This window comes from Gobius niger (assembly GCF_951799975.1).
Source record: "Gobius niger genome assembly, chromosome: 12".
Classification (NCBI taxonomy): domain Eukaryota; kingdom Metazoa; phylum Chordata; class Actinopteri; order Gobiiformes; family Gobiidae; genus Gobius; species Gobius niger.
The window spans coordinates 8,698,863-8,712,553 of record NC_136863.1 but is presented as its reverse complement, the minus strand read 5'-3'; the positions used below and the strand labels follow the sequence as shown (position 1 = coordinate 8,712,553).

Sequence of the window (13,691 nt, the reverse complement as noted above, 5' to 3'; positions counted from 1 at the left end):
AATATTTAAGTATACGTATCGAAAAAAGTATCGTTCAGGTACATAGCTGTCAAGAGTTCCGTTTTGGCCAAGAAACTACTGTATTTCACCCCGTCTTGGAGCTTGGTTGTGGTGACGGGACGGCTCGCAGCGAGTGCCGGAAAATTGTACTTATTTTCAAATTCAAAACTTGACTTGAAAAGTATGTTCAGGCATCAGTATTGTAAACCAGGTATCATTAAAGGGACTATACGGAGTTTAAAAATGTTAAAACCAAGTATTTTCATCCCCCTACAAGCTCCAGCCATGTCCAATATGCAGAATGAGCTCAGACCTGTTCACCACAACTGCCCCTAAAATCCTGCACTGTCACTCAAAAAGGTGTTAATTCGGTCAGAAGTGCCGCCATACACAAGCTTAATATATAAGCTGCAGTTACGCATAAGACCTGAGTGGCAGTAGTGAGAATAAAATTACTTAACTTGCATCTAGCCCCTTTAAAGAACCGGCATCAACTTTTTTTTTATCGGTACCCAGCTCTAGTGGAGATGTTGCCACTTAACTTTGGATAAGGAACCCATTTTTGATGACCTGTTCTCAAAGGTTTTTTTAGGCATGTTTGTGGTACAAGCAACATAACACCTGGAATGTTCCGCAGTGAGGCTTTAAGCAATAATAATATTATGAAACACAGCAGTGTAGAAAACACAGTGGTTCATCCTTGTGATAGAGTCTCAAAAATCTACAGATGTATATCTTAAATGCCATTCATGCCATGATAAAAGAAAAGCACACAGAAAAAGGCACCACATCCAATAGATTGCGTTCACATAATACAATTTGATGTCAAAGTTACAGATGGAGGGACGGACATACATAACTCTACAAGCAATTCACTGTTTTTGAAAGAATCCCAACAGGAAATACATCAATGACTTTGTTTTTGTTCTTGAATTGGCTACACAAACCAGTCACACTTGTGATCTACCTCAATATTAAAGAGGACACATCATGCAAAATCAACTTTTTTTTAGCCTTTAAGTATGTTATAATGTCCCCACATCAAAAACCTATCTAAAGTACGAGTAGTATTTTGCTTCTTTACATACACGTTTAGTTTATTGCGTTGATGCTATTTTAATGCTCAAATACTGCATCTTAATGTCGAAAACTCAGAAAAAAAAAAAATCGCTGCATATTTCATGTCTTAAGATTTGCAGAGGACAGAGAATTGTGTAAAACGGGTAACTTTTAAGCAAATAAAATGTGGTCAATTTCAAGAAAAACTAACTGAATATGTTTTAGACCAGAGTTTTGGGATTTTCGATGAACTTACCCAGTATAAATTGTTCAGCAATGTCATAATTTTCCAAGAAATTCTGATTTAATGCTAGTTTGAATCCAATTGAATGTTTTTAATGACTTGATTTTTGCACAATTAATTCAATGACCCTGTGTTTACTTTGCTCTCTTCTTCTTCTACTACTGTATCACTTCAATTTGTATTTTTTGGATTGTCACACAACAAAGTGTTTTTCTCATTTTTGAAGTTCGTCAGGACCCGGTGACCACCCTGAAGCAGTTGTACAGTCACACTGCATTAATTAAAAAAGAGTGGTGCGCACTGAATGGGTGCTGCTGCCGGATGCTCTCTCATCGAATGCAATTTCTCCATCTGTGAGATCAATAAAGTACCATCTTATCTTATCTTATCTACAATCTCTGAGACAGACAATTTCCACTGTTGCCTGCAGAGGGCGCTCCAACAAAGCAGCGAGATACAAACCCAGTAACCAACACGACTTCGGTAGCAAAATGTCTTACATTATTTAAATATGACAAATTTAAATATCAATGTAGAGGTTTCCAAAAGTAGGCCACACTTATGGATGACATGTCCACTTTAACCTATAGGCTCTATGGCAGGAGTGCCCAAAGTGCGGCCCAAGGGCCAAATGCGGCCCTCAGAACACTTTTCGGTAGCCCTCAGGCTTCATGCTGAATCTGCACACATCACCAGCTTTACCCAAATCCACAAGGTCACAGCCTCATTTGAAAGCTAAGGCCTACAATACTCATCTAAATGGATGTTTTTTCCTCACGTTGTAGTCACGTTTTTGACATTTCTTCTCACACCTTTTTGTTGGGTTTTGCTCAAATTTTCATGGCTTTTTGTCATTTAACGTGTTGCGCTTTTGCCACTCTATTGTTGCATATTCATCCTTGTTTTTGTCTTGTTTTTGTAGCTACTTTGGCACCTTTTTCAAGACGCTTCTAGATATGGGTAAAGCCAAACTGGAGAAATTGTGTTCAGTTCAGTAGGGGTTAAGAGGTTATGATTTTAAGCATAAATAAAGGTGTGGGACACGGATTAAACCTCTGGTAAATACACCCAGTCGAAGGTTTCACGGCTCTGACCACTGATCTGTGCCCCTTCACCCCATGCATGCTTCAATATGCGGCCCTCCATGAAAAAGGTTTGGACACCCCTGCTATATGGAGTGATGTCACATGAACGCAACCTATTGGAGCTTTAAAATATCGTAATAAACATGTTGTGGTGGTGCTGGTCATACAGCAAATCCTGCCATTTAGAACGGCCGTATTGTGCAGTTGTTATTGGAAAAAAACAGAGAGCTAAAACTCATCTGACTTCTAATGGTTTACATGCAGCACAGCCTTTACTGTGTCTAAATGATGCACAAAGACCATGCACAATCAAAAGCAATACCTTTAACCATAGGATGCTAAAGCCAAAAGGAAGGACAAAATAGACATGTTACTCGAACAGGACAAACAGACGCTTTGGTATTAATGTAATTATTTATGGAAAAGGTGTTGTTATTATTATATGGAGAGTAAATAATGAGGCGTACGTTATCTCCTTCGCTCCGGAGCTTCCAGAAGGGTTGGATGTTGAACCAGGAGCCTTCGTTTCCATCCGGGTCTAAGGAGACTCTCATAGCATTTTTCTCCAGCAGAGCAGGCAGGCGCTTGTTCACGGTCAGGTACTTTTTACTCTTTATGTGGAGGAGCTATAGGGGGAGAGTGTGGCATTAATTATAACAAATAGCAATACAAGGTCACTGGAAAGTATGGCCTTTAGGGCTGAGTGGGCACTGTGACATTATTTTCGATACCAGTACTTTAACAATACTTTTTCCGATATCTATACTAAAATATTTGTCATCTAGAACCACAGAACACAACAATAATGCGTGGAAGATATGCAAATTTACGATATGGGGTTCACCTCTAATGTCAAGAAATGTGTGAAAAATGGGGAATAATTTGGGGAAAAATTGGGAAAAATTGTGGCAAGAAAAGGAAAAATTGTGTAAAGAAATTTTGGAAAAAATAGGGGGAACATTTTTTAGAATAAATTGGGGAAAAATTGGGGGAAATAAAAATAGTAATAAAAATGAGCAAAAATGATGGGGAAAAAACTGGGAAAACAAGAAAAAAATTGGGGCAAAAATAGGACAAAAAATTGGGGACAAAAAAATTGGGAAATCATTGGGCAAAATAAATGTGTCAAATTGGGGAAAAAATATGGGGAAAAAATTGTGGGAATAAATAATTTATTTCAACTGACTCCGCCAAGTCACTTTCTTTAATGATGTCCATGGCCCAACATCATCAAAACTTAGATCTAAAGATATTTTTTTTTCTGTTCCTGCTTTCAATACTTTCACTTTTTCGATACCACACCTAAACTTTTTTTTCTGATACCATACTGGTATCATTTAACGGTACCCAGCCCTAATAGCCTATATAGTATTGCCTAATAAGATATATATAAAACAAATAAAAACAATTACCATTATTAGCACATTAAGCTAATCACTTAAGTGCAATCACAGCTGTCACAAGTACAAGGTCTTTAAAAGTCTGCCTGCTGCCAAATATCACTAGTGCCGCTGGATAACAGGCAAAACATCTAATACTTGAACTACAGAGTACAGATGACGGCTCAGGAACCTTTGTCTACAAGTGATGTAATGATACAGGTCTTCCACACAAGGAAAGCCCATAACGCTAGGCTTCTTTATAACCCGAAATGAGAGGTGTTGGTAGAGTAAAACTAAACACCCAAGACTTTAATTAATTATTGGAGAGGTCTATAATGTCATTTGATTTATTACCCAGCCCTAACTTGAACAAACAAACCAACTGATATCCCTGTGAACTGCCTCTGGTTAGTTGTACTGTACATCCATATAGCACACACACACATACACACATACACACACACTGGAGGAAGCCGACACTTGTATTGTGATAGATGAGCGGCCGTACCTGGATGACGTTACTGTATTTGACTATTTCCCCCAGCAGTTTGTTGTTCTCAGAGTCATTTTGCTTCTGCTCCAGCTCTGCAGCGTGCTGTAAACAAGAGTAATCTGATCACATACAATAAAGCAACAGAAAAAAATGCAAACACAAGAAACAGGGGTACTATTTGTACAGTGCCATAGTGATTTTTACAATAACACACCCCTCTAAAAAACATGTTGAGAGCCTCGCCGCAAGTTAAGGCTGCTCGAACATAGGAAAAAATACAAATCACATGCATTTTAATCATCTGCAAAGAGGGGATAATGTTACATCTGTTACATATAAAAAAAAACTGTGATAACACTTTGTACCTGTAGCTTTTTGAAGAGGTCGGCCTGTGTGTTGTTGCTCCCCTGTTTGCCTTGTTTGGCCTTCCAGAACTGTTTCTGTGCAGAATATCTGTTCATGGGACATACTCTGAACAGACAGTCTGAGGGAGGAGACACGGGTCAACACAGATCTCATATAACGTCCAATATTGTGAATTCACAGAGAAATGGCTGAGTGGTTGTGAGAGGGTGGTTGGAGAGATTGGTGCAGATGTGTGCAGCCCCACTTCTGTCGGTCTACTCTAGGCCAAGTGCATCTGGGGTTACATAAGCAGTCTACCACCACGCAGTATGAAGTGAATGAAAAGTACGCGGTATTGGAAAGCGACTTTGAACATCTGGAAAAGCGCTGTGTAAGCCTAATGCATTATTATTAGCATTAATGTCCAGAGTGAAGTGCTTGCAGTGAAATACGCTGTACAAATGCTTCCCTTCTACAGTACTTTAAAAAAGAACAAAATGCAACAGCTGGAGCTTCACGGAGATATACTGTAACTTATTGAATTGAGTCAGTAATACATTGAGTAGAGAGCTCTATGTTGATGATAAAAACATTTATATTTTAAAGTTAAAAGGATTAAGTCACCGTTTTTACATACTGAGATATGTACTTACCTGAGCTTAGACGAGTTGATGCGTAACTGCCTGGTCTTTACGTGTGCTAATGTTGTTAGCATTTAGCCTCTATAACTCCAAACTGGGGTGAAGTTAGAAGCTACCAAGCAGTTCCACGTTTTCCCTATTTAAATACAGTTACGTGAAAAGTTACACAATCCAAGTGTAGTTACACAAAATTAAACATGTCGATTTCCTAAGCGGATAAAAGGTGTATTATATTATAAGGCGTAATAACACCTTAAAAGCACTTCAGTGTCCGTGCAGTAAAGCCTTTTTATCCGCTTAGAAAATTGACTTTTTTGTAACCAGACCTGGATTGTGTAACTTTTCACGCAACTGTATTAAAATAGGGAAAACGTGGAACAGCTTGGTAACTTCACGCCAGTTTGGAGCTATAGGAATATGCTGGGAGAGGCTAAATGCTAACAACGTCTTTGGTCTATATGCGTGACTGAGCGCACACACAAAGACCAGACAGTTACGCATCAACTTGTCGAAGCTCAGGCAAGAACATCTCAGTATGTAAAAACTGTGGAAATATCTCATTGCTGTTTTTGAGTACCTTTATTTTGTTCACAGCTGTACAAGTTGAAATAACAGTGACCAAAACAATGCCACAAACCTCTGAACTTTTTGGGAGGGTTGGCGAGATCCCCGGCTTCAGGCTGGACCACACAGCGGTCATCAACCAGCCTGAAATAAAGAGAATATGCAGTGAGCTTTTGAGCTGATCTGTGCAGTTTGAACAGCCCGTCAGGTGGGAACATTTACATGACAAGTGGTTAACAGTGGTTTCAAGCAAATCAAAACACTACGTATGTAAACTGCACTGTTTTGCATGTGCAGTTATAAGGCTCACTTTAGAGAGGTGCAGCTCAGCAGATGAGTGAAGAAAAATCACAGGGATGGATTCCTAAGTACAGTCATTTGTACAAGCTTCTTTTGAGACTAAGGTGGACTTGGTGATGAGAAAATAGGATAATTTTAAGTAAACATTTGGCCAAATAAACTTTTAAACTCTGTCGTTTCAGCACAACACAGTGGTCTTTAATGAAACTTTAATGAAATTGTAAGTGATATCAAAATAATACCTCCCACTTGACTATTATTCTACTAATTATTATCCAGATTTGTAAACGTCCAGGAGGGGCCACCATATTCAATAGGTTTATCGTCCTTAAAGGGACTAGATGCAAGTTGGCCATTTTATACTCACTACTGCCACCTCAGGTCATACGTGTAACTGCACCTTCTATATTAAGCTCGTGCATGATGCCACTTCGGACCCAAAATAACAACTTTTTGAGTGACAGTGCAGGATTTCAGAGGCAGTTGTGCTGAATAGGTCTCAGGGCTCATTCTACACATTAGGACATTGCTGGAACATGTAGGGGGAGGAAAATACATAATTTTAACATTTTTAAACTCTGTATAGTCCATTTAAGGCATCGGGTACATGCCAATAATTTGACCAGGTAACATATCTGACTAAACGAGACACTTGCCTATATCAGCAACTCTCTTATTTAATAGTGCCTTATACTTGAGGTTAATATTATAATAGGTTTGATTAACTTTGGTTTTCTCATTTGAAAGGACGGGATAAATAGAGAATAACATGTGTATGTAGGAAAAAACAAAGTGTGCTATAACTGACAAACTGAATTATCTGTAATCAGCAACCAGACGCAAACACTGCAACATGAAGTGGTTTCAACTTTGCCATTGTCTCTTCCTTGTTTGCTTCTCTTTCCTCTCCCACCAACTAAATACCTCACCCACTTGAGAGGTTTCAGCTGTTTGAGGAGAGATGAGCCATTCGAATGTGAACATTTGACGCCTTCACGCAACAATACGAGCCTAATATTAGTGTCCACACCCTTGGCAAATCTCACCACCCCCTCGCGGGCCTGAATTAAGGTGTTTTGATGAAGGACGTGAAGATCCCATTTTTGTTTATTCAGTAGGTTTCTAGTTACTGCCTCAGCTCTGGTAGGAGTGACAAAAGAGAAGTTTAAAGGGGCCGAGGAAACAAAGGTTGACAAAGGCACAGCACTGGGAAAAACCAACAGAATACAAATACATGAAGAGAATGGCTCAAAACAGATGAAGTGTGTGGTGCTTTTCTGGGGCGGCTATGAGTGTTCCTGACTTCTGCGGATTAAAAACAAAACAACAAATTGAAATTTAATAGAACAAAGAAAAAAAGAGAAATACGGTATGAAAATGTTGTTAATTTTATTGGGTCAAAACCTGCTCAAATCAGTGTCTAAGCAAGTGATACGTTTAACATTGATTCTGAGTAACTCCAGACCATAGGTTTATTCTGTACATCCGTAACATAGTCCTGTATATAATAAACTTCAATAGCCACACTTCACAAATAACTTTTGTAGCCTCCTTTTTTCAAACTATTTTCTGATACCAGCTTTCTACAACACTGAAGAAAGAGGAGGTCGATACTGAAGAAAGAGGAGGAAGATGATTCAAGTTGTCACAAAGCAGTACAGCCCACGTATAACTGAACCGGGACATTGCCTATTAATAAAGCTACTCTTATCAGCCTGTTGTCTATCTATTGTTTCCTCTGACTCCTTATTTCAATCACTTTCTCACGAAAGACAATAGAACATAGGAAGCATTATTAAGTCTTGAACAGCAGCAACAGGAAGTCTATTTGGAAAAGCTCACAAGCAGTGACTTCCACAGTTCAAACACCGGGTTAAACATGAACCAATGATAGATATTACTCGGCAGGTTGCACTAGGCTAATTTTAGCTCTTTACTATAAAGAAAAAAAAGAGTGGAGAGAGAAAGCAACACGGCGGTGCAAGCTGTGATGTGTGACATTTCATTGTTGCAAATGCAAAAAGAGTGACATGAATGAGTAAAACAACCTTGTGGGTCACGGCGTGTTACAACCTGCTGTCTGCAGACGGCCCAAACTTCCTCGTTTGATACAGAACATTTTCAGGCATGGCATTTCCAAGGCATTGGCAATAACAATGGGCAACTTGACAGAAAAGGATAGACTAACATTCCCTCGTCTGGTTGTGGCACGTCTCCTTCCTTTAAAAGTGTTATTTGACCAATGTGAAGTCAGAATTTGCAACGATTTTTGGATGACAGGTAAAATGACTCAGAAAACTGACGATTAGCTATAATAGAACATTCCAATTCTACACCTGGCCCGGGTTAGGTTACTGTATACAATGCCCGTCAAAATAAACCAAATAGGATTAAACTTGAGCACAGATTTATAGACAAATAAAGGCCTCATATGACTTAAACGCAGCTAAGCCTAAAGACTTGTGAATAACACAGAGATTTGAAGTTGCCCTGAGTAAACATGGGCTTGGGCCTTGTTGTGTGAGCTCACGGGGAGTGCAGCTCTTTGCTTTAGATACTGCTGCTCCGTCTCTATGGACCTTGACAAGCGCTGGCACAACACACACAGCACACAGCTCCCGATAAACTGGACCAGCCCGTCAAACTGAGTAATGACAACAGATAAGACAAACCAGGGTGAAAATAGCAAAACGCCTTTTCTGTCATTGGATCAAATACATAGCACATGCACTCAGAGTAGTTTTACCACATAATGAACCATATATTTACACAAATGGATAGGAAAATGTATTACAGTAAGCTGGGCCAGTGAGTCTCTTACTAATAGCTTGAGCAGAGAAGCCTGCTTGGAGCACTAAGTAATAAAAGTAGCGTTGTAGTAGCATGTGGTGCAATGGTGAAATTTGTCTAGCTCTGAAAATGGAAAATTTTGAGCTTTACTTAATTTGAGTGGCCTTTTAAAATGTTTATATTGGTACTGGCAAACATTAGTTAAGTTCTTATTGGATTGTCACTAATCGCACAAGCAAAGGCACTAGAAGAATTACTAGGCAGCATGTTTGAAAGCATTAGTGCGGTTTTATTCATACTGTTCTAACTTCTATCCAAAAGAAGTCCTTGTGTTTTTCTTGTGATGCCTGCATAATGTGATAGAGTGGTGCAGGAAGCAGAGAGGGCAGAGGCAGAGAGGGGTGGGTGGGTGGGTGGGGCAGCGTCATTCCTCCGGGCCAGAGTGCACCCGGAACCAGCCTACCCAGCATTTCACCTTCTTGAGTGACGCAAGCACCTACAGCGGGAAGAGAGGCGGCAAACAAACCCATGCTTCAAGAGCAAAGCTAAGCATGACACTGTGGTCAAACGCATCAGTCTGAAATGATGGATTGTGTTATGAATAGTGTGAAAAATAACCCCTTTACTGTGCAAAGAAACACAAGCACGTTCTCTTGGTGGCTTTAAAGTCATTCTGATAAGGCGGCAGCCACTTCATACACTCCTTGCCAAATGACACAATACAACTATGCAGACTCTATGGCCAATGTACACACATAAAAGTAACATGTGGTGGAGCACTAGTGCATTTGGAAGTAAAATGTTGTTTACACAGGATAATTATAAAAGTGGATGTTTTAATGCAGATGGAAAAGCAGGTTAAACAGCTAAAGAAGCAGAATAGTGTTGAATAATTGCAGTGTTTATTAATTAATTGCAGTACTATAAGCAATTATAGAGATACAATGTTGTTGTAGTAGTGGTGAGAGCACACTCAGCACAGTAATAGTAACAGCTAGAAGCACTAATTAGGCGGTGGTTGTGGTGGTTTTAATACTTAAAAGTGGGAACTGCTGCACTATCCCAAAGTTGAGGATCAGAATGAGGCTATTGTAAAGCAGCCTATGATAAATCATGACTAGTTGTGGATACATGATGACAACACCATGAACAATTATTGCCTCATTTAAATGAAAGCGTTACATTTTATTGTTGCCCACTGAGACATTATTTCCCTGTGTTTACCCCCATCATAAACACAGCCATCTCCCCACATCCCACTGCAAAGGGGCCCCTGACACCTCCTCCACCTGGACCCCGAGGGGACCCCTCTGACCTCAGCGCCTTGAGCGGTGTCACAGCTCTGTGCAACTGGACCGACACCATGCAACTTCTAATTCCTGCCAAACAGTCCCCTGATACTGCCATGGTACTTGTGGCATAACCTACAAAACACGTTGTTCTGATGTTGTGGAAGTAATGTGTAACTAAACTAGCTGTTTGAGAGCGCCCATCAAAAGGAACTCCCCGGTGAGAAGAGAAGAGAAAAGAAAAAACGCCGGACTTACCCCAAAGTACTGATGAAGCCATTCACCGCGCCTTCCGCGTAAAGAGACACGATGTCTCCAATGTGAAGAAAACTGGAGCGGTGCTCTGACATATTCACTCGTAGCGTTACTGAAAGTTGTAGCTAGTTTCCCATTTAAACTTAAGTCTCTCTCTTTTCGCCCGTTCAAAGTAATCCACGTTTGGTTAGAGCGCCTCCAGTTTAACGACAGTCCTCATGGTAGTTCCTTTTCCAGCTCTGTGTTTAAATGAGTAGATAGAGACAAAACAAAGTGCAGAGAGTGCTGTCGATTTTCTAAAAAGCCCACTGTTTTTTGCACTATTCAACTCCTTCCTGTATGACACCGCGCAGAGGGCTCTTCTTCATCCACTTCAGGGGGAGGAGACTGCTGCTGTCAGGGCGCACGGTTTGCTCCAAGATGTGTTCGCTTATTTTTACGCACCGTCAAGTGAAAGAAAAAGCCCACAAACATGCAAAACAATAGAGGAATTTGTCAAACGTGATCTAATTTAATATTTAATTTCAAGATATACAGTATGAAAACCTTTATTTGACCAGTAAAACGTTGGTGAATTCAAATTGGAATCAGTCAGAATCATGTGGCAAATACATAACTCTAAAAACACATGTTAAATCTAAATCTAGACAAGAATTTTAACACTGTATGTACTTCCTATATTATCACACCTGAGGGCGCTAGATCCCAACCCATCTTCACCATCATCACAACTGACCGTTTCGCCCTGCCCTCTAGTGGCCACTGTGTGAACGCAAAAGCCCACCTGCTCTGAGCTGTGTGTTGCAACTCAAAACAAAAGAGATCAGAAAAGGTCGTGAATGTCGTCAGTGTTTATTGGGTCACTCTTGGCTCCTGGACAGCCGCAGTAGAAGGTTATGTTTATCCATCCAGACTTATGGGGCTAAACACGCTCCCAGTGAGCCATGTGGGGATGTTTCATGAAAATCCGCCAAAGTGAAGGGGGTAAGGCTTGCATTGAGTGGTTAGGATTTTGAGAAATGTTGGAAATGTGTTCCTCTCTTTGTTGTACCCACTTTTCTCCCTTCTATCATGATTAGATGTTTTTGTTTGTTTGTTTTAGATTGATTTCCTCTTGCCAAGTGAAAAGTTAGATTTACATTTTTTTTTTTTTAAATACAGTGTCCTTGCTTTTTGCTTAAATTTGTCTACGATATTGGGTGTCCTGATGTTTTGGGTTGGAATGTCATGATGCTATCTCCATGTGTGTTTGTTTGGGGCGAGATACATGGGTCTCTCTAAACATGTACCATTTTTTAATATATATGTATATTTCTGAAGTCTATATATAACCATGTCCCACCACAGCTTGTCCCTCTTTTACTACAGACCTATTCCACGATTGGCCAGGTTTGTCCACCTGTGTGACTTCAGAGGTTTGGTTCCCACGCATAGGCGCACGCATGCACCTTTCCTCTCCGGACAGTGCACGGCTCCTCCACTCCCCTCATTGGCTGCGCAGCACACAGACCTGTTCCTCAGCCACCCCAGCCACCACCACCAGCGCTGCTGCTGCTGCTGCTGCTGCTGCCGCCGCCGCTGGGACGAGACTTGACTCACTTTGTCTTTTGTCACCGGACGGGCCGCGTCCAGCTTCGACTGTTCGGCTCCCTGTTCCCTCGCTCCGATGATTGGCGTAAGTAAACCATACCAGACTGGTTAAATGTTAACGAGCTTCTTTCCAAACTCGCGTGCCATGGTTTCTGCTTTCCCACAGCAACCCCCGTGAACTGTTCTTTTATTGTTCTTTGGTCAAACGTGAGATTTTATTGTTGTTGTAACGATAGTGTAGCATGTGTCGACCTAAAGAGCTCGCGTGGCGCAGAACAAACAATGACATTTATCTAATTTGGCGATGGCTGAGACAATATTTGCAGCTTCAGGAAAACAGTGCGTTCATATTTGTAGCGCCTAACTCAAGTTGTGTGTGACTTTTGAAAACTTTACGGATGGATGCTTGTTCCTGTCTCATACTGTACCATGCGTAATGTAGAATCATTGTTCCCTCTTTTTCTTCTTTTCCCTCCTTCAGGCACACAGATGTCAGTGCGCGACCGCGCCAGCTCACGTTGTATTTCAGACTACAGTTTTGAGCCCTGGTCAAATCCCCTTTCAGCGGATTAGGACTGCTGTGTGCACAGTCTGCCTCATTTTTTCCAGTCACTATTGACACTTTTTCATTCTTTCTTTTTCGACAGAACCCTGAGAGGTGACCGGTGTGAACAGAGTTGGAATGCAGCAGGATTACCATCTGACCATAACCTAGGAGAGGCTAAGGGAACCAGACCACTAGATACAACGTTTTCTAAGTTGTGTTGCACTACAATGCATTTAAAATGTCTACAATGACGCCTGTGATTCTACAAGAGAAGGACGAGGACGTTGAAAAGAAGCTGGACTGGAGCTACATCGAATGGGCAGAGAATGAGGTTGAGCCGACAGGTGTTAGCCATGCACAGACTCAGACTGAGGGACCTCCTGACCGCACTGACCGGGAGACTCAGACCAGCAATCCGCTCATCGTGCACATAGACCTGACAAGGACAAACTCTAGGCCCAGGAACTTGACCCTGGTGGACAGTGACGGCTTACCTGCACCTTACTTTCAGTTTGACCGCCAGGCCCCCGGGCGGATCTCCACATCGCCCACCCTGCGGAGGATGAGGAGCACCCGCAGACCCCAGAGCGAGTGCAGGGACCCTGCGATGATGGGCAGTACTCAGGAAGAGCCCTCATCTGCTGTCACTCCGGCCCCCATCAGCCCCCTGTCCCCTGTAGCCAGAGTCATCTCTCCTCTGGCACTCCCTGATGGAGAGCACTGTCAGGTTCAGCAGCACATTTCATCTTCAGGGCGACAGAGAACCAAGTCACACAGATCAAAGACTTTTGACAACGGTATCACTTCCCCCAGACAAGAGTGTCACAGCAATCACCTGAGTCTGAAAGATTTTGTGTTCCCTGATAGGAGTGAAACAAAGGTGAGTTAACAAGGGATTTTACTCTGCAATTCAAGCTGCGGTGTAGAGATTAATCACTTGTAAACGTACATTCCTATTTTTATTGTTTATCTGTTTATTTATGCCATACATGTAACAGTGCAGAACACAGTTAGAAGCCCTCACATTTGAGCTGATCATCAGAATTAGAAGGATCACATGTTATTTGTAGCAGGTTTTTAGAGGTCTAAACTACAAGGTTACAAAGT

General features: G+C 41.3%; 2 protein-coding genes across 4 annotated transcripts in view; one reads left to right on the top strand and one right to left on the bottom strand.

Moving 5' to 3' along the window:
* itpr2 (inositol 1,4,5-trisphosphate receptor, type 2) overlaps nt 1-10,803 on the bottom strand; it is an 89,771-nt gene extending 78,968 nt beyond the window's left edge. For both annotated transcript variants that reach the window (XM_079567066.1, XM_079567067.1), the window contains exons 1-5: nt 10,451-10,803; nt 5,887-5,957; nt 4,629-4,747; nt 4,279-4,365; nt 2,856-3,014 (exon numbers count right to left, since the gene is read on the bottom strand). In XM_079567066.1, coding sequence (XP_079423192.1) covers nt 2,856-3,014; nt 4,279-4,365; nt 4,629-4,747; nt 5,887-5,957; nt 10,451-10,542 — 528 coding nt within the window. In that variant the 5' untranslated portion in view covers nt 10,543-10,803. The remainder of the gene's footprint in view (nt 1-2,855; nt 3,015-4,278; nt 4,366-4,628; nt 4,748-5,886; nt 5,958-10,450) is intronic.
* A 1,131-nt stretch (nt 10,804-11,934) lies between these two features.
* Nucleotides 11,935-13,691, top strand: part of plekhg7 (pleckstrin homology domain containing, family G (with RhoGef domain) member 7) — a 31,265-nt gene continuing 29,508 nt past the window's right edge. The window contains exons 1-2 of one of the 2 annotated variants that reach the window (XM_079567989.1): nt 11,935-12,122; nt 12,685-13,464. In XM_079567989.1, coding sequence (XP_079424115.1) covers nt 12,823-13,464 — 642 coding nt within the window. In that variant the 5' untranslated portion in view covers nt 11,935-12,122; nt 12,685-12,822. The remainder of the gene's footprint in view (nt 12,123-12,684; nt 13,465-13,691) is intronic. The other variant, XM_079567990.1, reaches the window with a different exon arrangement.